Source organism: Miniopterus natalensis, chromosome 19 (assembly GCF_054644295.1).
Source record: "Miniopterus natalensis isolate mMinNat1 chromosome 19, mMinNat1.hap1, whole genome shotgun sequence".
Lineage (NCBI taxonomy): Eukaryota > Metazoa > Chordata > Mammalia > Chiroptera > Miniopteridae > Miniopterus > Miniopterus natalensis.
Window position 1 is genome coordinate 801557 of NC_142099.1, and position 24718 is coordinate 826274.

Sequence of the window (24718 nt, forward strand, 5' to 3'; positions counted from 1 at the left end):
TCTCAGTCACAGTGTTCACCAACTCCCTGAGCCAGGAGTCTAATATTAATGCCCCAGGCAGCAGGACCGAGAACTGGACTAAACTATTGGTGAGCTTGGTCTTTGACACTGTGGTCTGGGAGTCAAGATCTGCACGGTTTTATTCTAGGCACTAGAGAAGCGGGTAATAGTGTGCCCTCTCCCCTAACAGGAAATAGGCCAGTCCCATAACATGTCCAGGAAAGGTGCACCCTTGTGCTTTCCCTCCAGTTTTTTTTGATTGTTAACCCTCACCTGAGGGAGGATATTTCTTCACTGCTTTTCAGGGTGAAAGGGAGGGAGGGGGAGAGGAACATTGATGTGGGACACACCGACTGGTTGTCTCCAGCACAGGGAGTGAACCCGCAACCCCGGTACATGCCCTTGACTGGGAATCGAACCCAGGGCCCTTCAGTGCACATGGAGATGCTCTAACCACTGAGAATGCCAGCCAGGGCTGCCTCCAGCTTTCCTGCAGACTACTTTCAGCCATATGGCTAAATCTGTCGTCCAATATGGGCTATGGTCCATCTATTTGGAAGTTCCATAATCGTGTGGTGGGTGGTTTTGTTTTTGTTTTGTTTTTTAAGTCCCATAATCTTGAGATTGGGTTTAAAAAACAAAATGTGGATGGCACTTTAGAGCTGAGAAGACCCTAAAATTCACTAAGGATTAACCATTAGTTTACAGTTCTCTTTTAGCTTGTTAGAAATTCAGTTTTAAGGTAATCCTATCTCAGAGTGGCCCTGCTAGTTTCTTTGCCTAAGTTTTCAAAACACTGAGCTAAAAATTTTTTCAGCCCACTATCATACATATGGTTAAAAACTAAACCTGAAGAGGCTTAAAATGAGAAAGACGCCCCTACCCACCCGATATCCCACTTGATCTCTGTGCTCTCTCTATTCCCTAAAGAAAGTATTCCTTGGCTCCTGGTTGTGCTAATTTATTGGGAAGGTAAATTTAAATCATGTTTACATTCAATCCCCTCGCTGGGTTGGTTGAGTCCGCGTGCTATCCTCAGTTCCCCAAGTGCTTTGTGTGTCTACCCTGAGCCACCAGCTTCCCGGTGGCCTTGTTGGTCAGATCCACGGAGGCAAAGGCCAGTGTCCGGCCTTCCTTCAGAACGTGCGCTGTTATTACTACAACTTCGCCAATTTTCACAGGTGACATGTACCTTGAAAGGAAGTAAGTTGACATACAGTTAATAGCCATTTTTAAAGGGAAAGTAGTATGGGTCGCAGGAAACTCTAGGAGTAAAATAAGTAACGATGTCTGAGCTTCCTGTCCTTTCAAATTTGAATGGCTGGTCCTTAACCACACTAGTTTCTTTTCCCATAAGTATAGGAAGGGATTTTTGCCCCCACCTGCCTTTTTGCAGTTTCCCACTTCAAATTTACTTGGAGGTGGTGGGAGATTTCCTCTAGCTTTCATTTAATCTGTGGAACTTCCTAGGTGAAGTATATCTTGTCATATCAATGTTTAGAATTTACTCAACTCTAAAGTGACTATGTAAGGAATTAATACGAGGTCCTTACAATCCTGGTGATGAACTGTTTGTACAAATTTTTAAGAGAGACACTTCCTACCCACCTGTATTCCTGAGTTGTCATTCACTTACTTTTGAAGTATCTATAATACATCTTTTGGACTATGTCCTATTTTCTGTTCAAGGGAATCACTGTTTGAAGCTCAGGCCAATACTTTTGTCAGCACATACTTTGAAAGGCCAAAACTGACTGACTAAAAATTCTTCAGGGTTGTGAAAGCAGCAGTATCTTAGAATATTGTGCCAAACAGAGCTAGGCTTGAAGACCTCTGTTCCAAATAGACGAAGGCAAAGAAGAGCCATCAGCCGGTGCTCCTTCTTATGGCAGGGAGTAAGGTAAGGACTGCTGACTGTGCTCCTGGCACCACAGGCAGACGGTCCTCTGGCTGTAATCTTAATCTCAAAAGAGCATCTGCATCTCCTGTGATTTGTTTACTGCACCCTCAATATACATTATTTCCATAGTAAAGAGGAACTGACTGCTTCTTAAGTTAGCCTGATAAATGACTCATATTGCTTAAAAACCTAATAACTGCATTTCCGTCGCCCTCATATCAATAACATGGCTTTCCCACACTAACCCTTGCTAGTCCCCCAGGGAAAAACCCTTTTCTGTTGGTTAGGCGGCAAAAGCAATTGCTGGAAACTCAACCCCTGGGCCTTGTGCTTCCATAGGACAGGACTGGACAACAGTGCTAGTTAGCGCTGGAGCTGAGTGGTGTACACTAGGAACGTGACCTCTGCAGGCACTGTCACCAGTGAGCGGTAGCCTGCCCTCGGGGTGGTGCTGCTACACCAGGCAGTTAAACCAGCAGAGCGGATCTGTGCCTCAGGGAGACATACCATCTGTGGTCACCTTGGTACAAGGAGAGAACTATGTCTACCTGGAGGTTTCTCCACCTTTTTGAATTTTGTTCAGCTTGTACACGTCCTGAACAGTTGTCAGGACTATGAAACAGTTACGAGCCATGCATCTGCTGTGCTGTTTTCCCCACCAGCACCCGTGTTAGACGCAGAACGTTTTCTTTTTCAAATGTTTAGGTCACTCCCTTTACTGCTGGTACACACTGTACCTGGAAATTAGTTCCTCTACTTCTAGAGTCAAGGCCTGGGAATACTGCAGGGCAAATCTCGAGTGGCACTCAAATCTGGGCACAGCATGGCTACCTACGTTATGTTCATGTCCACACTGACGCCTGGCAGGGCCCTTTCCGTGCAGAGCAGAGCCATGGTCGATATGTTGTCCACCAGGGTGGCCGTCAGTCCCCCGTGGAGCGTGCCCATCTTATTGGTGTGCTCCTCCTCTACTTTCAGCTCACAGGTCACCTTCCCAGGAGACGCAGAGACCAGAGTCACCTGAATGCAAAAGAAAGGATGGTGAGCACTGTGCGGTATTAGGGGAGCTGGAACAGCCTGTCAGAAAGTGACCTGAGTCACCCCAAAGAAGGTGACTCAGAAAGTCAATGCTGCTGATCTCTCTCTGACAGAAGTTAACCCTATGGAAACTTTTTTTTAAAAAGGAACATTGTCCGGACATGCGTGGCTCAGCAGTTGAGCATGACCTAGGATCCAGGAGATCGTGGTTCCCTGCAGGTCAGGGCACAGGCCTGGGCTGCCGGCTCCATCCCCTGTAAGGGGCGTGCAGGAGGCAGCCGACTGATGTTTCTCTCTCTCCCTCTCCTTTCCTCTCTCTCAATAAAGATATATTTAAAAAAACATTTAGGGAAAAACAAGCAGTAGTCTATGCCAATCTCCACTCCTCTGGCAGAAGTCAAACGTTCCACTGGAGCTCTCCAGCCTTGCTATGTACAGAAACCTGGCATGGCCTACTGTCCCCGCGGCAATCTCGCACTAGGGAAGCAGCTGCCCCGGTGACGTTAGCCCGCTGTGGGTTTCCTTTGGATGTTCCCTGGCTTTTGCACAGAGTAATTTTTAAAATTACTCCGCAGGGAACGGCTTAAGACAATTTTAAGAACCGGGAGAGGTTCAGCAGCTGGGTGCGTTACCAGGGTTACCGAGGGCCCGCCACCGTCTCACTTTAGGGGCGCCCCTCCCCCGGCCCCGGCCGCGGCCTCGGCGCCTGCGCAGTGAGGACCCGCGGGCCCGCCTGCCCCGCGCCCGGGAAGGTCGCGCTCCCGTCCTCCGGCTCCGGGCCCGAGCGGGGCCGCCTCCGCCCGCGACACCTGCGCCCGGCCAGCCCGACCGCGCGAGCCCGCCCTGCCCCCGCCCGGCGCGCGGCGGCGCCCAGTCAGGGAGCCGCGCGGAGGCCGGGCCGGCGCCGCGCCCCCGGCGTCCCGAGCCGCGGCCGCCCCAGTACCTTTCCCAGAACTCTGTCAAAACTGCCGGCGGTGGAGACGGCCTGAATCACCTCCCGCAGGCGCTGGGTCAGGCTCATGGCGGGACGTCCGCGGGCTCCGGCCCGGAGCGAGAGCGAAGCTCCGACAAGCGGCGGTGCGCGCCCCGCCCCCATCCGGGTTCGCGCGCGGACGTTCCGCGACCGCGTGCGCACGCGCGGTTTGGTCTCCCCTGTGCCGACCCCGCCCCACCCCTTTCATCCACTGCGCAGCCGCGCCGGTCGCCTTCCGAGGACTGGGCCCGTTTCCCAGCCGGACGGCGGCCGCGGGAACACCGGGGCGGCGCGCGCCGGCGCAGAGCGGCTGGGCGGCGGCGATGGAGCGGAAGCGCGGCGCGGAGACGGGGCGGGAGGCGGGGCTCGACGACGGGGACCCCGCGGGGCAGAAGCGGCTGCGGCTGTGCGCGGACTTCACCGCCATCGCCGGCTGCGACGCTGCGGAGGCGCGGCGCCACCTGGCCGAGAACGCCTGGGAGATGGAGGTGCGCGGGCGGGGCCCCGCGGGCGCTGGGCGGCGGGCCGCGCGCTGCCAGCCCCGTCTCCCCGTCACCCGGTCTCCCCGTCTCCCCGTCACCCGGTCTCCCCGTCTCCCCGTCACCCGGTCTCCCCGTCTCCCCTTCACCCCGTCTCCCCGTCTCCCCGTAGCCCCGTCTCCCCGTAGCCCCGTCTCCCCGTAGCCCCGTCTCCCCGTCACCCCGTCTCCCCGTCACCCCGTCTCCCCTTCACCCCGTCTCCCCTTCACCCCGTCTCCCCTTCACCCCGTCTCCCCTTCACCCCGTCTCCCCTTCACCCCGTCTCCCCGTCACCCGGTCTCCCCGTCTCCCCGTCACCCCGTCTCCACGTCTCCACGTCTCCCCGTAGCCCCGTCTCCACGTCTCCACGTCTCCCCGTAGCCCCGTCTCCCCGTAGCCCCGTCTCCTCGTCGCCCCGTCTCCCCGTAGCCCCGTCTCCCCGTAGCCCCGTAGCCCCGTCTCCCCGTAGCCCCGTAGCCCCGTCTCCCCGTAGCCCCGTCTCCACGTCTCCCCGTCGCCCGGTCGCCCCGTCTCCCGGTCGCCCCGTCGCCCCGTCTCCCCGTCGCCCCGTCTCTCTTGCAGAGGGCGCTGAACGCCTACTTCGAGCCGCGGGCAGAGGAGGGCGCCGTCCCGCGCCGCCCGGAGACGCCGCCGGCGCCCGGGCCCTGGTGAGTGGGGCGGGGGCCGGGCTCACGCGCCTCCCCGGGGCCACCGGTCGCCGCCGGCGGGAGCGGGAGCCCGGGAGGAACCGCCGAGCCAGGGGTGCGGGGGGAACCTCTGCGGGAACGTGGGACCCCGGCTGTCCGCCTGCGCCCCGACGTGACTGTTTCTTCTCCGCGGGCGCCCGGCCGGGAGGCGGTTTCCCGCCAGGAGCTCGCCCGCCCCCGGCCCTGCAGAGCCGGGCTCCACCCGTAGAGCAGAGCAGGGGCCGAACCGTCCTAAGCACGGTTGTCCTCACGGTGGGGCCCCGACTGCTGAATGTGGAGGGGGTGATGGAATTAGGGGGAAAGCACCGCGTGGGAAACACGAAAGTATTAATTACTCCGGGCAGGGATCACGACTGGATACTACGACTCGGAGTTGACGAGAAACAAGGTGCTGGCACAGCCTCAAAGCTCCTGCCCACAAGATGCTTACCAAGGGGGGCGAGTCGTATCTGGGCCGTGGAGAAATCTGGTCGACAAGGCCCCAGCCAAGTGTTCAGTGAACGTGACCTCGACTGGGGACAAAATGCCCATTAGGCGCCTCCTGAGACGATGCATTGAGGAAGACACACTATCACTTTGGTGTCGTTCCTGCCAAAAAACGCATGATCTGAATCTAAAGAAAACATCAGACAGACGCAAGTGATGGACAGTCTACAAAATACATGGGCTGTGTGCTTCAAAAATACCAAGGTCATGAGAGACCGGAGAACTTCTAGATTAGAGGAGATTGACAGAAACATGCCAGGGTCTGGCATAGGACATGAGTAGCACCGTTGGCAAAATTTGGATAGATCTTTAATATTTCTGAGATTTTTAAATTGGTATTTAGACAAAGAGAGAGGGGAGGGAGAGAGAGAGAGAAACATCGATGTGAGATTGGGAATCGAACAGGCAACCCTTGGATGCCCTGGACAACGCCATACCTGCCAGGGCTAGTTTGTGCAGTTTCAGAAGCAAGGTTCAAAATGAACACAAATCAATTTGGAAATCTGGCATTACTTAGTCTCATTTGTGGTCCTAGTTTATAAAACCACGTCATGGAAGGATATTGAGTTGACTAAGTGTGTAAGTGAGCAAACGTTTGTCAAACACAGTGTTTTTCCTCAGTTACATGACTGTTGCTCTTCTGGCAGATACCTTGAGGTCTTTTGAAATTATTTAACTGTGAAACGAGGGAAACAAGTACTTGTGAAGTACTTTTTAAGTTAAGCAGTTTATAGATTATTTGCAAAGTTGTGCTTTATTCTGATCTTGCCAGCGTTGACCTAACCAAGGAGGAAACAACTGGTGCCATCAGTTCTAAAGGCAGCACACCTGAAAATCTTCAGCAGGAAGATGGCAGTGTGTTCTCTTTCATCACCTGGAATATTGATGGATTGGATCTAAAGAACCTGCTGGAGAGGGCTCGAGGGGTGTACTCCGCTATAGCTCTGTGAGTAGTGTTACTCCTGTTGAAGGGTCGAGGGGCAGTGTGTCTTACCTGTGTGCAAAGAGGGTAGCCGCTGGAGGTCTGGGACCCAGATTCAGAGTCCAGCTCTCAGGGTTGTGGGAGGGGTGGGGCTGGAACACTGATTTTTGTTAGAAGCTTTCCAGTGCTATTTTACGTACTGACCTTCATAGGTAATTGTTGCTATGAGAATTAAATTACCACAAAGGTCTGTGTCTGTCACACACTGGCTGTTACCTATGGATCACTTGTGACCCACTTGGTTCGTGCTCCGGACCTCAGTTTTCTCCGTGACAGATAATAACTTTCAGGAGGATGGGAAGAGAGGATCATACGCAAAGTACCCAGCAGAGTGCAGGCCCGTTGTACCTCTCAGTGTTACTGGTTCCTATTGTCAGTGATTCTGATTCTTTTGTTGCCATATGTATGGTGTTTCGTTTTAAAGCAATCTTTACTGTATTATGTGTTAAACAGCACAGATCTCTCATTTTATAGTTATCAAAGATCACTATGAATATTGAATATTAGGTGTCTGAGAGGGTAATAGTGTTGTATTTATGTTGTGGTATTTTCCTGATCTAGGTAGCTGAAAATGAAATGGCATACCTGGTGTTTATCATACGTTGATGTTTCTAAATAGGTACAGCCCAGATGTGATATTTCTACAGGAAGTTATCCCTCCATATTATAGCTTCCTAAAGAAGAAAGCAAGTAGCTATGAGATTATTACAGGTAACGACTTTCCTGTTCTTTGACCTGCCTTTTTCGTTGAAAAACAAGTCAGTGAAAGAGAGAAATCACAGTTGGCCTATTAGAGCATAGACCCCAAAAAGCAGAAAAACAGTCAGTTTGAGCAAAACAAGCCAGATGCAGGATGCTGAAAGAACTGTAGAGAATGCTTTATAGGGCTTAATGTTAATACATGTGGGAAAGTGGTTGGAATGGATGGTATCAGCAGAATTGCCAAAATTTGAGCTAGTGTGTAGCTTTTTGGTGAAATTAAATCTCTAAAAATTTTAAGTGTGATATTTGCATTGTAGTTATGCTTTTTTTTCAAATTTTTAATTTTTCAATTGCAGTTCATACACTGTTTTATTAGTTTCATGTGGTTATGCTTTTTCCAAAAGTCTGTTTATTTCTTTTTCTAGTTTTTTACTCTAAATTTAGTTTTTTTATTTTCCATCAGTTTTGTTTTTACTAAATGCATTTAATGTACCACTTTGGTTACATTTCATGATTTTGGGCTAAATCTCATGTATTCTTTGACTTTCACGTTTACACAGAACATGGTTTTAGTTTTGATTTACTGTCTAGTCCAGACTTGTTAAGGAGAGGTTCTCGCTCAGTCTCTGTCTCTTTTTGCTCCCTTTGTGGGACCGCTTTTCTGCATTCTCTTGGGGATTCTGTTTGCCTCTCCTGTTTTGGATTTGTTGTTTTCTGAATCCCATGCTTTGCTCCTTGGTTTACTTCCTCTTGTTTTGTTGGAGCACATTGTTTAATCACTTTCTAGGAAATAGTGCATGGGGTGCTGTTTCCAAATCCCAGCATATTTGGGTACCTGTGTTCTGTCCCCATAACTGGTTGATAGGTTGGCTTTCTAGGTAGGAAATCATTTTCCCTCAATTTTGAAGGTATTATTTCAGTGTTTTCTGGTTTCCATTATTGATGATAAGTTTGATGCCATACTAATTCCTGTCCTCCCCCACCCCCTAAGCTTTGAGGGGCTTCTTTTCAATCAATCCTAGTGGTTTTTGGGGTCTTTTTTTTTTAAGAATCTGTGATAAATATTTTAAAAAAATTTTTTTTTTTAACTGATTTCAGAGAGGAAGGGAGAATGAGAGAGAGATAGAAACATCAATGATGAGAGAGTCATTGATCAGCTGCCTCCTGCACACCCCTTACTGGGGATCAAACCCACAACCCCAGGCATGTGCCCTGACCTGGAATCGAACCCTGATCTCCTGGTTCATAAGTCAGTGCTCAACTGCTGAGTCACACTGGCCAGGTGGGTCTTTTTTTCATTTACTGTTCTGAAGACTTGGTAGGAACTTTCAGTCTAGAGGTCTGCGACTTTCAGTTCTGGAAAATTCTTCCCCCTCTCTCTCTGCCTGTCTCCTGCCCACCTGCCACCTCTCTAGCCTGCCTGCCAGCCTCCCAGCCCCTCCCTTTCCCCTCCTTCCCTCTCCTTTTTCCTTCCTCCCTTATTTCCCTATTTCTCTTTTTCTGGTTCCTCTCTGTTCTGATAAACCGGTCACCACGCCTCCGTCTACTTGGTTTTCTGAAAAGCTGTTGGAAGCCTTCATCACTCTTCTCTACTTCTGTTCTCTTTTCTTCTTGCAACTTTACATCTTTCTAAATTTCCTATTCACTTACTATAATTTTCCAGGGACTTCCAGAGTGAGAAGTAAATGCATGTCCACTTGACTTAGTTTAAGTCTCACCTATTCTGTCTTTCAGAAATTTCTCAAATTTTTTTGTTTACTATTTGGCACCATTAACTGTTTTTGGCACTTATGTGAAGTCATGTTTATTTTTATATTTCGTTCATACTTCCATTACATTGTGGGAGGGGGAGGTAAACATAGGGACTTGGTTGTCCATCTTCAACTATTTTGAAATAATAGTTTACTTTTAAGATTGAGATCCATTTAAGTATCTGTACCTGTTTGTTATAAATTTCCTCAGTAGGGGAACCTGATAAATTGCAGATACTCTTGTCCTCTCAACCTGAATTCTTTTCCACCAACATTTGAAGGTCGTGATGAAGGGTATTTCACAGCCATAATGTTGAAGAAATCGAGAGTGAAATTTAAAAGCCAAGAGATTATTCCTTTTCCAAATACAAGAATGATGAGAAACCTTTTATGTGTACATGTGAGTAATTTTTTAAAATCAACTGCTTTTCAAAGAAAGGATAGGTTCTTCTTTATAGTTCCACGTGGTGTCTTTTTTCTCTTTTTTTTTAACTGTTGTCTTTAGAGAAAAATTTGTTACTTATAGTTCTCTTAATAGACTTAAAGAACTGTGTAAATTAAGTGTATAAGTTTGAAACATAGACAAACTTGTAAAAATAAAATCCTTGATTTGATAGATGTTTTCCTAAGAATGTTTAAGAGTTTGTTAACATTCCACGTTTACTTCCTTGTACTCTGTGAGGCCTACAAAAATGAGCCGGATAGCCCTTGCTCTCCTAGACGTGATAGATTAGCAAGGGAGAGATTGTACACATCTAACGAAAGGAGAGGCACCACAGGAACGCCGCGGGGAGGCCTGCCGGGTGCCCTGGAAGTTCGGGGAAAGGACTGGTAGTAGATATTGTTTATAACGGAGGTGCAATTGACATAACACTAATATTAGTTTCAGGTGTACCACACAGTGACACAGTATTTGTATATATTGTGAAATAATCACCACAACAGTCAGTTAACATCTGTCACCATACGCAGCTAAGTTTCTGTCTTGTGATGAGATCAGCTACATTGTTTAGTGAAAGTCTTATGAAGGAAGTTGTATTTGAATCAGGCTTGGACCTGGAGGGAGAAGCACAGTGCTGATGAGGTAGTTTCACTTTAGTCAGTATGTACAGTCAGCTGAATAATGTGCTGATCCTGTTATCAAAGGCCAATTTTACCTGGGATCTGGATCATGACTGCACAACGGGAAAGAGTTTGGACTTGAATCTGCAGGCAACTAGTTTAAATAATGGCACATCCTGCCTTAGCATCATAACTGCAGATGATAAATGATTCCCATTTGTTCATTTACTGACCTTTTTTGAGTATCTAAGTGCCAGGCTCTTGATAATATTGCAGCGAATGAGAGAACCCTCTTTGTTTTCTAATTATTATGCTGTGATTCAGTTTGGGGACCCAAAAAACAGTTTCCAGGGTACAATGGAAATGTAGAGGAGGGAGCCTGGGGGACCTTAGGAAAGGGCTCACAGGGAGGTGGCATTTGAGGTACGTCTTGAAGCATTAGTGTGCTTGCTAAGTCGTCTTCCTCGGAAGCAGGGAGAAGTGCAGACCTTGGACCTGGAGGGAGAAGCACAGTGCTGATGAGGTAGTTTCACTTTAGTCAGTATGTACAGTCAGCTGAATAATGTGCTGATCCTGTTATCAAAGGCCAATTTTAACTGTGTTTATCCTGTTGCAGGCAAGTATATCGGGAAATGAACTTTTCCTTATGACTTCGCATCTGGAGAGCACTAGAGGGCATGCTGAGGAACGAATGAATCAGTTTAAAATGGTTTTAAAGAAAATCGAAGAGGCTCCAGTGTCAACCACAGTTATATTTGCGGGTGATACAAATTTAAGGGACCAAGAAGTGAGTGACAACGTCAGTTCAAGGTTTAAGGGCAGGCTATTGCTCTGGAAGCTAATTCAGGTTCCTTTTGATTAAAGCTGGTAGAATGTATACATGACCTTGTAGGTGCAATCCAGCAAACAGTTATTTAGCTGTGCTCTGTGCCCAGCACTGGGAAGCAGAGGCAGGAGGCCTGTTACATCATTGGGGGAAACATGGCTTATAAAACGACACAGAGCAGTGTGTGGGTTAGGAGGGGTCCAAGGGAGACAGTAGTGAGGGAGTTTAGGAAAGGTTGCGTTTATTTGTGGGTCTAGTTGCAAGGTGAGGAGAACAGAAAGATATGACCATCATGGATGCCCCCCTTTTCCTGGCACCACTGTGTCCAGGTCTGAAACAAAGTCTCTTTTTCCTTAGTTCAGTTGAGACACTTTGGGATTTTTCAGGACCTTTGTAAACTTAGAACTTACAAATGATGAGCCTGCCTGGCCTTTCCCCACTCTGGCTGCACTCACATCAGACTGAACGTAACTGAAATGGAGTTTCTGATCATGTTCACTGCCACCGCCTGGGGAGGGAGGAGCAGTGAGTAGGAAGGAAAGCAAGTCAGGACACTGCCAGAGCAAAGGCAGCTCTCACAGGAAGGACGTGGGCTCTGCCTCCTCTGTGACTGTGTCCTTGCCCAGGTCATTTAAAAACCAGGCTTTCTAATGGTCTGTTTTCAGATTAGTTTGTTTATGTGGAGCTGTTTCTTGGTGTCTGGTTGAGTGACTATGACTTTTTAAATCCTGCTTTTTAACAAACGGTGCTGGGATATCCACATGCAAAACAAGTTGGATCCTTACTTTATACCCTATATAGAGTTATTTTAAATAGATCCAAAGACCTAAAGGTAAGAGCTAAAACAGGGAAAGTTTTATGACATTGGATTTGGCATTGACTTCTTGGATAGAAAGCAAAGGCACAGATAAGGTGGACATCATGAAAGTTAAAGCCTGTGCGTCAAAGGACACTATCAATGGAGTGAAAAGGCAACAAGGAATGGGGGGAAACATTTGCAGATCACATATCTGAGAAACAGTTAATATTCAGAATATATAAAGAACTGTTAACAATAAAAAGCCAACAATAAGAAACAACCTGATTGCTTTTTAATTTAGGAGAAAAACTGAATCTTACAGAGTTTTCTGTTTTTTCAGGTGACCAAATGTGGTGGTTTACCCAGCAACATTTCAGATGTCTGGGAGTTTTTGGGCAAACCCAAGCATTGCCGGTACACATGGGATACACAGATGAACTCTAACCTGGGGATCCGTGCTACCTGTAAGTATCGTTTTGATCGGATACTTTACAGAGCAGCAGCAGACGGTGGCCACATCATTCCCCAGAGTTTAGATCTCCTTGGACTGGAAAAACTGGACTGTGGCAGATTTCCCAGTGATCACTGGGGTCTTCTGTGCACCTTAGATGTAATACTGTGAAATGCTTTTCAAATACAAGCCTTAGATGGTCTGAGTAGTTTTATGCTGGAGATTTGCAAATCTAATTTCTTCCTGTCTGGAAAGTCAGGTTTAATGTGGAGGAATTAATATACTGGACCATTAGAAGAAAAAACTACTGTGATTTTATTTTGCGAATGATGTCCTTATATTTCAGAGTGAAATATTAATGATTATTTCAGTGAACTACCTGTGCTCAGAATACCAGGGCTTTTGTACAAGGGCATGAAGGCTGTCAGCTATCAGTAGTGCTCAGCTGCTGGCTGATGGCACTGTCTCTGGGCCAGCCTGTATAGTTGATTCATTTTAGAAATCGAGAACCAAAATAGTTAATGTTTTAAGTAAGTCTTCAGGAGAAAAACTTGGAGGTTACTGAGTCCTTGGCACTGGATCTTTGGTGCCGTTTCACAGACTCATTTGATCAGGTGAAAAGGCCAGATCGTCTGCATTTGAGTAGGTGACAGCTGTCCTGTGTCAGACTTTACGTTTGTCAGCTAACCGTGCATCACTGGTGAGCTGTACGTGAACTCACGATTTAAAATTCCTTAGCTTTTAAATTCATGTTTGTAGCTGTGTCGCCAAAAGAGCCACGTTGGGTTTGATGGGGATGAAAGAGTTTACAGCAGCTCCGGACTTGTTCCTGAGAGCAGAATAAACATATAAAGGGAATCAGCCCTTAGTTTTGCTACTCTGAAACTGAATTATTTTACAGAAGAAAGGAGCATTTTTAAATGTGCTTTAAGGAAACATTTTTTTCCATAAGAGAAAGATGCTTTAAATAAAGAATTTTACTTGTTCATAGTTTGTTTTTGTGCCTGGAATGGGATTGAGTCTTGACCACCTCCTGTTTCTGCCTCCATCACGCAGCTTCACCATTGTGTGGGAGAAAACATACTGCAGATATGGGGGGGACTACTGTTGCGCCAGAATCTAAGCTACAGATTACAAGAGAAGTGACCAGGGACAATGAAACCACTTTCTGCCTTCATAGGCAGTAGTTCTAAACGCAAGAATTAAGAACCTGTTAATTTGCAACAGTTTTTTACTTTGAATCTCAAGTTTTTCCAGTACTGTAGCTGTAGGTGCTTCACCTCCCCGGTGGAATTGCAACCCGGAGTCGCTTAGGAGGCGAAGCGCCGAGGCGCTGGGACGCGCCGCCTCCTGGGCTCAGGTCCTCCCACCCTCGGAGCTGGAGGTCCTGCGTCTCCACCACGCAGGTTCGCGCGGGTTCGTAACCGCGCGTGAGCAGGAGCAGAGTCGGAAAAGCTGTACCGAGGGTGCAGCACCGTATCCGCCGTATTTTTAGCGGCAGCTGGCCTGGCAGAAGCTCAGTCGGTGCCCCATGCCGAGGGCGCGTGGACAGCGGCCTCCCGGGATCGGAGGCCGACCGTTTCATGGGCGCGCTCCTGCCCACTCGGTGTCTGCGGCGGAGCAGGGCTGCTGGCTCGCCCCGCGGCTGCGCGGCAAGTGCAGGCTGCCCTTTTCGTTTTCTCTAAACTGATTTTCAGTCTTTCGGTTCTGGGCAGGTTTTTATTCAACCCCCCAGCCGTCCTCTGAGTGTCAGCTCCATTTGCCACTGGGGAGCAGGGCTTGGCAGGCCGGTGTTCCCTACGAGGCCCGAGCCCAGGCGTGCGCCCAGGCCTGCCCTTCCACCGGCCCGGCGCGTGCCTGGGGTGCTGGAGGACGGCCCCCTCGGGGAGGAAGCGGGGTGACGGCGAGGCAGCCTGCCTCCTGCGTCCCTGGTGGAGAGGGAGGGGCTGGCCGGGCTGGGCCGCGCGCGGCGTCCTCTCCTGGGTGGGACTCTGCGGGCGCGCGGACCCCCCACCAGGTCGCGCGCTGCAGGCCTGCTGGGCCGGGAGGCCGGAGGCTAGGCGGACAGTGGGCTCCCGGAGCCTCCGGCTCGCCGGGAGCGCGCGGCCCCGGCGCCTGGTGCGCGGAGCTGGGGCGGGGGCGTGGTCGGGCGCGTGTGCGCAGGCGCGCGTGGCCGTGGTAACGACGGCGCCGGCCGGGCGCTGGTCCCCCGCGCGCGGGCTCCAGGCGCAGCTCCGTGCGCACCGCGCTACCTGCCGGCGGCAGGTGAGAGCCGGGGAGCCGGGGGGCCCCCGCAGGGCAGGCTCGGGGCGGGCGGGGGGCGTGTGCTCGGCTACGGCCCCCAGCCCAGCTTCTCAGCGCGACCGAGCCGCCGCCAGAGCGCCACCGGCGTCGGTCCGGCCCCTCGGCTCCGGGGCGGGGCGGGGCGGGGTCCTGGTGCCCCGAAGCCCCAGGCGGAGCCCTCCGCGCCCAGGCTCCGGGCTCTCCTCCGGCCCACGCGGGCCGCGGTCCCCTCCACTCCTGGCTGCGCGGAGTCCCAGACACAGACGGCGGACGGGCGGGAAGAGACCTGGCCGGGAGCTTGGACGCCCCGCGTTTATTAAGCGCACTGCTGGCGGCACGCGGACACGGCCGGCCAGACCTGCAGACGGGGGCCCCGCGCGTGTTTAAACACAACACGTGCGCACACCTCCAGCTAAGTCCCGGCTCCATCCCGCAGCGTTTACGCGCCCTCGGGGTCGTTCAGGTTCAGCGTCTCCAGCGGGGCGCTTGGGCGGCCACCCGGGCTCCAGCCTGCGGGGCGGGGCGCGCGGGGTTCAAGTTGATCCTCTGGAGGTTAGCGGAGGACCGGCTTCGCCGCGCGCGCTCCCCCTCCAGGGGTCTTCCCGCAGGTGAAGGTGGGCGCCGCGAAGAAAGAACACCTGGCACAGACTCGTGTTGAAGAGCCGCTCAGAGGGGCTGAGACGGCGAGCAGGTGAGTCCTCTGGGGAGGATCTGTGCCGGGGGCAGGGAGGGAATGCAGAGAAATGGAGCAGGGCTTCTTGGGGCCGAGAGACCGGTTATCTACGTAGTTTCACTTGAGTTATGTAATAATTGCCGACTGGGGGGGGGGGGGACAGTTCTTGGTGTGAATTCACCGGAGTGATGCCCAGAACAATACCTCTGATACAGTAGGTGCTCAACAAAAAATAACCATGATAGACGCGGGAAGGTCGGTCTCTCCCTCCTGGTCTAGGTTGGAGATTGGGGAACATTTTCCAGGAGCCAGAGTAAATATTTTAGGCTTTGGGAGCCGAACTGTCCCCGTGGCAGGTACTTGGCTCCGCCAGGAAAGCAGCCACAGACCTGCCAGTAAATGAAGGGCTGTATTTACAGACACTGAAAGTAACATTGTATTTAAGGACACTGCTGTATTTATTTACGGACACTGAAAATAACATTGTATTTACGGACACTTAAGTCTGAATTTCATACAATTTTCATGTGTCATGAAACAGTATTGTTTTCCCCCCAACAATGTGAAAATCATTCTTAGCTCTGAGTTGTATAAACACACATGGCAGGTCAGTTGGCACTCAGGAGTCTCCTCTCCTCTGGGTCTAAGTTTCAGAGCCAGGCGAGGAGTGCTGAATCAGCGCCCTGGCAGTCCTCACCAGCCTTGTGAGGGCCACTGGGCCAGCCTTCCGCCCTCTGCACTTTGCTAGAGGCTGACAGCGCTGTGGTGGGTTCTCAGGGACTTTGCTGGTTCTCGGGGAGTCTGCAGCCACAGGCACGTGGCACCTATTGGTCCCTAGTCGGGTAAGGGGCAGGGCAGGAGTCCCACCTGTTTAAGATGAGGACTGGATGAGCTTTAAAAAATTCGTAATTCAGATGCCCTATCGGTTTATTTAAAATAATGGGTGCCATGTATGTAGGCAGCTTCCTTCTTATTTTCTGGAAGGATCCTACAAGCCTCCGATGCACACGTACTTGACCTCCAGGTACTCGTCAATGCCATACTTGGAGCCCTCGCGCCCGAGGCCAGACTGCTTCACCCCACCAAACGGGCACTCCACAGAGGAGAGCAGCCCCTCGTTGACGCCCACCATGCCCACCTCCAGCTGCTCCGCCACCCGCCAGATCTGGGCCGGGTCTTGAGAGTAAAAATAACCTGTCACAGAGAGAAAGGACACAGGTAGCATGTAGGACAGTCACTGAAGACATGACATCTGAAGCTGAGGTGGCACTGCCATTGGTCTAATCACCTGGGCCTGGAACCACCCACTACCCAGCTCCCATCTAGACCCCAAGCTGGGCCTGTCCATTTCTTCCTGTCAAACCCTGGACATGTCTTTCTGCTTCTGCTTCCTGCTCCTTGTGTGAGCTCTTACCGTCTTCTGTCAGGACAGTGACCACACCCTCCCAGGGCCTGTGACCCACTATTCAGTCCATCGGCACGTCTCTGTTCGATTATCCACGTGATATTCCTGCCTGAGCTTCCAGGTGACTGCCTGTCATCTATCCAGTAAGGTTCCTCGTGGGATCCAAGGCCTCGGCGCTTTCACTCAACTGTCAGTACCACCTCTCCTCACTCCAATGACCCACCACCTTCTCCAAGCTCGCTGTCCGGAAGGCGTGGGCAGAAGTATCACGTGGATAATCACACAGAGATGTGCGAGCCCCTGAGAACGGGGGACCCCTGGGTGCGTGCAGTCCCCATCTGGCTCTCTCCCACCATCCGGGGCTCTCACCGGAGCTCCCAGTGGGCACTGCAGGGCAGGAGAACAGGAGATGCACACACCTGCCCCTGTCCCTGCCCTCAGAAAGCAACAAAGTGCCTTCCAACCCAGGGCGGTGTCCAACAGGCAAACTCCAGCATTATCTTGAGAAATTACACAACTGCCCCCCAAGCCAGGACAGACACGTACCTGCTAACCCAACATCGGTCGCATTAGCGATGGCCACAGCCTCCTCCTCCGTGTCGAACCTGCCAAAGTTAACACGGGTCATCAGCAGGCTCTGTAAGTGGGGCGGCAAGAAAACCGGCTGTCTTTTCTCCCGACTTATTTCCCCAGTAACGGCAAGAGAAACTGGAGTGTTGCTGGACAATCTTACTTGATAACTGGCGCCAGAGGCCCGAACGTCTCCTCGCGAGAGCAGAGCATGTCCCGGGTGACGCTGCTGAGCAGGGTGGGCTCAAAGAAGTTGTTTCCAAGTGGGTGCCGCTTCCCGCCCGTCACCAGGGTGGCCCCTTTGGAAAGCGCGTCACTCACATGCTTCTCCACCTGCAAGAGGAGAAAGGGCAGAGCCCCCGGGAGGGCTGGTTAAGGCTGCCTGGGGAATGACCACCCCTCAGAGCCTGTGAACGCAGAGCGCCGTGACTGGCTTTCTCTCTTTCTCAAATAGGCACAAAACCACGCAGCCCAGCCCCTGCCTCTCCCACTGCCATCGCCACATGCTGAATGTGGCCCGAGATCCGACATCTCACTGCCACGGATCCTTCGTCAAGGATCCTTCTGGAAGGGCGTTTTGCTGTCCAAGCCAGCATTTCAGCTAAAACACAGACAATCTCAGAAACAAAGCCCATCTTCCTTCCCTTTCAGGTATTGGGAAAATTTCAAAACTCTATGTTTTGAAATCATAATTCCCAAGGCAGCGAGGGATGGAATTACCACTGCGAACAGAGGAAATTTAGGGAGCACAGATCTAAGTGACATCTCATGGGGACTCAGTGTCATGACAGAGCTCGAGAAACTTATGACCAGATGATGCCACAAGACTCCTACGAACTGGCAGAAAATCAGTTTTTTCCAACTTTACCATTTTCAAAGCAGCCTTGCTGGGCACCCTACCAATGTGTCTTCTCTCATTTAGCTTCTGATACCAAAACCGTGAAAGCTAATGAACGGACCTACCTTTTCTACTGCTTTTTCGTTGATCAATGGGCCTTGAGTGGTTTGCTCCTCAAATCCGTTTCCCACATGCAGGCTGGTTTTAATCGCCTCAGCAAACTTCTTCACGAAGGAGTCATGGATTCCCCTTTGCACCAGGAACCGGTTTGAGCAAACACAGGTCTAGACAGAGAAGAACAGACTGGTGGACGGTGTGTCGGCAGCTCCTGACCCGGCCCAGAAACAAATACATGTGGGGCTGCCGCTCCCTCTGTGCAAACAGAGAACAATTTGATTAAAAGTCCTCTGCTGTCTGGGAATGTCCCTGAAGCCGGCGACTCTACCTCATTTCTCTCGGAGCCTCCAAGCCTAGCCTCGCCCCCAGCAAAGGGCATTTGCTGAGAAAGTGAAAGAAGAAAGAATGGATCGTGGAGGAACCAAAAGTTTCCCTCCAGGAGATGAGTCATGTGGAAGGATGTTTGTAAAACACAGACACACACAACCCCAGGGACACGCCCCAGGACTCACCTGTCCCGAGTTCCTGAATTTCGACGCCATGGCCCCCGCCACAGCCTGGTCCACGTTGGCACTGTCGAATACGATGAACGGGGCAAGGCCACCCAGCTCCATGGACACCCTCTTCACGGAGTCGGCCGCGTGGCGCAGCAGCACCTGTGGGCAAGGGAGCGGTGCTGGGTGCGAGGGATGAACTACCAGGGCTGGCGAGCTCGCTCCAGAAGTGACCCAGCAGCAAAGAAGGCCACGTGCACAGCGGGGTAACTGTGCAGTACTTCGCGTAAGAAAAGGGGGAGCAGACTGTGTGTTCACGGTGCTGCTGACACGGTGGGTGGCGGCTCCCAGGGCACCACGGCCTGAGCGCAGGTTTACACACAACAAAGCGATTACGACCGGGAGATGCTCCTTCCTGTTTCTCAGTGTCTAGAAATGACCGATTTCATAAAAACTTCCAGATTAGGTTTATGATTTATGTTGTTTTTATCTGATGTTTTTATCTACGTGTCTGAGTATACACACACACACACACACACACACACACACACACACATATCAGCAGGGAAAAAGTTTACTATGTGGAGGGAAATACCATAAATAAAAACCTGTTCTATCTGCCGTTTTGCTCTGTTGAACATTTAAAAAGTCCTTTTAGTTTCTGCAGGTACCTGTATACTAAATACAACTTCCGTTCAATTCTGAGACACCCACTCCAGCACCCGCGGTATGTTTCTGAAATCTGATTCCAGATTAGGAAGGAGACCTGCATTCCAGAAGGAGACCCGATGTTCAGCTCTCAGCCACCTCACATCCAACGCAGTGGGTGTTTCCGCCACCCAGCTCCTTAGGGACTTTTTTTTTGTCACAATGAGGGACACCATCCGGAGTATGTCCAGAGGCCGAGCAGACACACTGTTTGACGGAGCTTTTAACACCCTGCCAGCCATCTTCCTATGAATGGCGACCGAGGTGAGACAGTAGAGAAAACATTAGAATGATGTGTTTTCTGAAGTCACGTACCTTCCCAGTGGCGGTCGAGCCAGTGAAGGAAATTTTGGACACAAGCGGGTCGGTGCAAAGCGCCTTCCCCACATCCTTGGCCTTCTCCCGGGAGCAGGGGACCACGTTGTAGACCCCGGGAGGGATTCCCGCTTGGTTTGCAAGCTGTGGAGAGAACCAGCAGACATGGGGCAGCAAGTGAGAAAACAGAAAAGAGAAATAGATGTTTTATCCAAAAAGTAACAGGGAAAAAACCAACTAAGCTGCCTCTGAGGACAGGGTCAGAATAGATTTGGAACTGAGCGTCTTATTAGTGCCAATGTGATATTACTGTGTTGTTATACATCTTTAAAAATAAAATTTCTTAGAGTTCAAGTTTCAATGCCACCTCCTGTTAAAAGAAAAAAAGAACCAACCTTGGATTTCTTTCCTGGGCCAGGGCTCACCTTGGCCAGGGCTCACCTCGGCCAGTGCCAGGGCTGAGAAGGGCGTGTCTTCAGCAGGCTTGACCACGACGGTGCAGCCGGCCGCCAGAGCGGCCCCCACCTTGCGGGTGATCATGGCGCTAGGGAAGTTCCACTGGGGACAGAGGCACGGAGCAGCCGTTAGAGGAAGCGCCACTCAGACGCGCACCTGCGGCCAGGCAGCAAGCCCACTGCCCGGCTGACGGGCAGGTTCCCGGCTCCTCACAGGTAAGGCCTCGCGCACCCACAGTCCACCTGAGGGGCTCTGGGACGGAGACTCACACAGACGGGATGTTTCAGAATTTAGAACAGTACAGGTGTCTACCCAGGGGTCGGCAGGCTTGCTCTGTGAAGGGCCAGACTGTCAATAGTTATGCTCTGCGGGACGTCCGTGGTTGTGATGTGGAAGTTTGCACAGACAGTGCGAATGCACGTGGCCGTGTCCCCATGAACCTTTATTTCCAGATGTGGGCAGCAGGCTGGAGCTGGCCCGAGGGCCATAGTCTGTTGACCCTTTGGTAGAAAATATTAGCAAAGGTGACTTTGAAATGGCAGGTGATTTATTCCTTCCCTCTATTTATACAGATGCCTGTGGACATGTCATACCTCTATCAACAGTGTTTTATGTGACAAATGCTTTATAGCGCTCATTCTGTGGCAGGCACTGTTCTAAGCTCTGTTAAATTAAAACTAATTAAATCCCATCACAACCCAGCGAGGTCAGTATTATCCTCACTTGCAGGTTTGGGGAAACTGAGAGCAGTTAAGCGACTTGCGCAACATCACACAGCAAGTAAACAGTGACCTCTGAGTCAAACCTGGTCAGTGTGGGTGGCGGGGCTGCCTCTCTGTAACTGTGCTGAGCAGGGAAAGGACAGGGTCTGGACACCAGCCGGCCGACACCAGGGAGAAGCTAACGTGGGACCTCATGGGGGTGGGTCCAAGAGGGCTGGTCACCGAGAGAGAGCTGGGCACCCACCAGTCACTGCAGCCCACCCAGGCTGACCATCAAAACGTGTCCTATCTGAAGTCTGAAAAAACAAATACCAGTAGGTCTTTTCAGACATGCTGGGCAGTGCCAAGAAGAAGCTTTTACGCCAAGTCAGAAAAGATGGGCCTCCTGTGGCCTTCCCACTCGCAGGTGCTGGGAAATATGCTCCACGGCCACCCACACCTCCCAGGTCAGGGGACCAGGACACACACCTGCGCATCCCCCAGCACAGGAGTGAGGAAACCTCGAGCAGGTGACCCCTAACGTACCGGGGTGATGACCACGGCCACACCGAGCGGCTGCTTGAGGACCAGGGCGCGCTTCTCCTTGGCAGGGGTGCTGATGATGTCTCCATAGATGCGGCGGGCCTCCTCCGAAAACCACTCCAGGAAATTGGCGGAGTACAGAATCTCCCCCTGAGCCTCCTTCAGCGGCTTTCCCTAAATCCAGTCAAAAAGGACACTCGTCACCTTCCAGAAACAGAAGCACGACTGTGTGTCTCCATCCTCAAGGCCGCGAGCAGAGTGGGGAAGGCTCCCATCACATCCCCGGGGCTGCGGAGACACTGCAGCCTCAGAGCAGGTCTTCAGCGCAGACGGAAACGGTGACGGGAATGAGCGTGGGCCGCAGCTGGCACCCGCGTTGGCAGCACGGGGACTCGTTAGAGGAGACAGAGCCCCGTCTGCTGCCCTCTCCCTCCCTCTCACACCGTCTCAAGGCGGTGGCTGGGGTGAAAGTCACTGATTATAGCTATGGAGGAACTACCGGCATGGCTTTAAATGCACAGAAACAACAGGAAAAGTCAACCAAAACAGTCACACAGAACAGACGAAACAGGGAAAAGCAGTGTTCGCACCGTTCCCCTCGAAACCCACCTCCTGCCCATGACTGCAGAGCAAACGAGCACACACACGTTTTAGCAAAACAAGGGCCTGGCCTTGATTAGAAAAAGCTTGTGCCTGGCACAGTAATTGGGTGATGTCTGGTCATTAGGCTGGGAATTCACATTGTTTTAGCTGCCACAGAGCAGCGAGAAGTCAGCGGCTAAGAATCCCGGACAGGTTCTCAGGCAGCGAGTCGGGGCCCTGGACTTACGCTCTCGGCTGTAATGATCCTGGCGAGGTCGTCTTTATTTTGAATCATTAAATCATACCATTTCCGAAGTAATGAACTCCTCTCCTGAAAAAGAGGTAAGAAGGTAGAGAAATAGTGAGATGCCAAGTGAGAGAGACTATTAAATGTTCTTCAACCTCCTAACGTCGTAGCCCTGTCCTCATTCTGAGCAGAAGTGATAGAGACCAGCCTCTGGTGCATCTGCAGGGTGAACCGGGTCGCGAACCGTGAGGGAAAACGTTTGCAAACAGCTCTTACTGTTTATGGCAGACAGGAATGACTCATTTTCATTGTTATTTTTTAAATGTTTTTATTTTAGAGAGGAAGGGAAAGGGAGAGAGAGAAACACCAATGATGAGAGTCATTGATCGGCTGCCTCCTGCACGCCCCCTACTGGGGGTCGAGCCCACAACCTGGGCATGTGCCCTGACCGGGAATCGAACCAGGGTCCCCTTGGTGCACGGGGCTCAACCAACTGAACCACACTGGCCATTGTTATTTTTAATTACAGTAAAATGCACATAACAAAATTCACCATCTTGAACACTGTTCTGTGGGCAGTTCGGGGGTGGTAAGTCCACTCACACTGTGTGACCGTCACCACCACCATCTCCAGAACTCACCTGGGGAAACTGGAACTGTCTCCATTAAGCACCAGTTCCCCCCCCACCGGTCCACTTTCTGTCCCCAGGAATGTGGCTCTTCCAGGGGCCTCAGAGAAGTGGAATCCCATGGCACTTGTCCCGTTGTGGCTGGCTGGCCTGTTTCTCTCGGCATAAGGTCCCCAAGTTTAGTTCCTTATTTTAACAACTCACTGGCAGGGTGACTGTCCCCGACTTGGGGTGTGCGCGGCGTAAGGAAAGGTCTCACACACTTAGGCAGAGGGCCCAGGCGGCACGCCGTGAATGTGCTTAATGCGGCCGGGCTGCACCTTACAAATGGCTAAAATGGCGAGGACAAGGAGTGACCCCGGTGACGGGAGGCAACGCGGAGGTGTTGGGGGCACGAGCAAGACAAGGTGTGGGGACCGTGCTCAGAGAAGAGAGACTGGGGAAGGTGTGTGCCTGGGACAGGCTCAGGCGCAGAAGTGACAGGTGAGCTTGACCCAGGAACAGGTGGGCCTGAATGTGCCGAGGAGGGACCAGGAGAAGCTGGCTGGACCTTAGGCCACCAACAAGTAGAGGGAGGACCACGTGAGGCCACCAGAAAAGATGGCCATCCACGGGTCCAGGAGCCAGGCCTCAGGAGAAACCAGCCCTGCGGACACCCTGACCTCGAGATCCAGCTTCCATAACTCAGAAAACTCCTTCAAGCCGCCCGTCTGTGGCCCTTGCCCTGCCCTGGCTGCACCTGCCCTGGCAGCAGGTGCCCTTCCCTCCGCTGGGGCCTCGCCTGCTCCGGACATTGCCCCCCAACACCCACCTGCTTAGCTATTCGTGTTGTTTCTGGGTTAGGTCCCCCCTGTGCCCCTGAACCCCACCTGCGCTCCGGGGGCAGGAACCCTGTGGACTGCGGTGCCCCAGCCGCTCCGGCAGTCAGGGCGCAGGACCCGTGGGAGCGCGAACAGTCCCGCGCTCGCGCCTCCGTGGCCGTGCCCGCGGCGGATGCTGCGGACGGTGCGGCGCTGGCAGCCGGCCGCCGGTGCCCCGGCCGCGGAGGGCGCGGAAGCCCTACAGTGCTCTCCCTGCCCGCTCTCCCCTCCCGCACCCCCGACGCCCCAGCTCCGGGTCGGTTCACAGCAGGTTCCCGGCCCGGGCTGAGCGCCCGGGGGTGGTCCTGGTCCCTCCCGCGGCGCTCAGCTCTGCAGCCCGCCCGGCCCGACGGCAGGACCCGCCCGGGGACCCGGGGCAGCGGCCTGGGGCCTCCGCGGCCTGGGGCCCGGTCAGCGCCCCGAGGGGCCGCGCTGCTCCCCGACCCGCGGTCGCGTTCGGCCGCCCCTCCCGCGCGCCTGAGGCCGCCGGGCCTGTTCCCGGCGCGGGCACAGCGCCTGGCACGGAGCCCCCTCTCCCGGCCCCTCGCAGCGTCTCCTCCCGTCTGCGCGCATTTCCGCGCCGGGCACCCCGGCAACCGGGCGGCCGGCCCCCGCGGCCAAGGCCGGGCGCACTCACCTTGGCCAGGACGCCCCGCCAGCGCCCGAAGGCCTCGTGGGCGGCGCGCACGGCGGCGCGGGCCTCGGGCGCCCCGCAGTCGGCCACGCGGCCCAGCTCGGCGCCGGTGGCCGGGTCGCGCACGGGGAAGGCGGCGGCGGCGGGGACCCAGCGGCCGCCCACGAAGCTGTCCGTGCGCAGCAGCGGCGCGGGGAGGCCGCCGGGGCCCGGGGCGTAGGCGCGCAGGGCGGCGGGACGGGGCGCCCAGCACCCGGCGCGGGGGCGCGGGCCGCGGCCGAGGAGCGCGGGGCGGAGGCGCGGGGCCCCGCAGCGCTGCAGCCGCGAGCAGGTCGCCATGGCCCCGGCGGCGGGAGGCAGGCAAGAGGCGGGGCCGCGCGGGGCGGGGCGGGGCGGGGCGGGGCGGGGGGGGCGGAGGCGGAGGCGGAGGCGCCCGGCAGCGCCCCCTCTCGCGCCCTGATGGCGGGA

At 53.0% G+C, this 24718-nt stretch overlaps 3 protein-coding genes across 3 annotated transcripts; 1 reads left to right on the forward strand and 2 right to left on the reverse strand.

Moving 5' to 3' along the window:
- Nucleotides 1-945: 945 nt before the first annotated feature.
- ACOT13 (acyl-CoA thioesterase 13) lies at nucleotides 946-4091 on the reverse strand. The gene is made up of 3 exons (XM_087828041.1): nucleotides 3882-4091; nucleotides 2736-2920; nucleotides 946-1192 (listed from the first exon to the last, which is right to left on the reverse strand). The coding sequence occupies exons 1-3, from the start codon at nucleotides 4032-4034 to the stop codon at nucleotides 1036-1038; spliced, it is 495 nt and encodes a 164-aa protein (XP_087684167.1). The 5' UTR covers nucleotides 4035-4091; the 3' UTR covers nucleotides 946-1035.
- A 140-nt stretch (nucleotides 4092-4231) lies between these two features.
- Nucleotides 4232-13181, forward strand: TDP2 (tyrosyl-DNA phosphodiesterase 2). The gene is made up of 7 exons (XM_087827667.1): nucleotides 4232-4399; nucleotides 5012-5097; nucleotides 6395-6568; nucleotides 7224-7315; nucleotides 9339-9457; nucleotides 10736-10906; nucleotides 12085-13181. The coding sequence occupies exons 1-7, from the start codon at nucleotides 4235-4237 to the stop codon at nucleotides 12364-12366; spliced, it is 1089 nt and encodes a 362-aa protein (XP_087683793.1). The 5' UTR covers nucleotides 4232-4234; the 3' UTR covers nucleotides 12367-13181.
- A 2404-nt stretch (nucleotides 13182-15585) lies between these two features.
- ALDH5A1 (aldehyde dehydrogenase 5 family member A1) lies at nucleotides 15586-24604 on the reverse strand. The gene is made up of 10 exons (XM_087828289.1): nucleotides 24254-24604; nucleotides 22128-22211; nucleotides 21302-21472; nucleotides 20040-20156; nucleotides 19599-19742; nucleotides 18594-18737; nucleotides 18090-18248; nucleotides 17290-17459; nucleotides 17103-17161; nucleotides 15586-16345 (listed from the first exon to the last, which is right to left on the reverse strand). The coding sequence occupies exons 1-10, from the start codon at nucleotides 24587-24589 to the stop codon at nucleotides 16140-16142; spliced, it is 1590 nt and encodes a 529-aa protein (XP_087684415.1). The 5' UTR covers nucleotides 24590-24604; the 3' UTR covers nucleotides 15586-16139.
- Nucleotides 24605-24718: the final 114 nt, after the last annotated feature.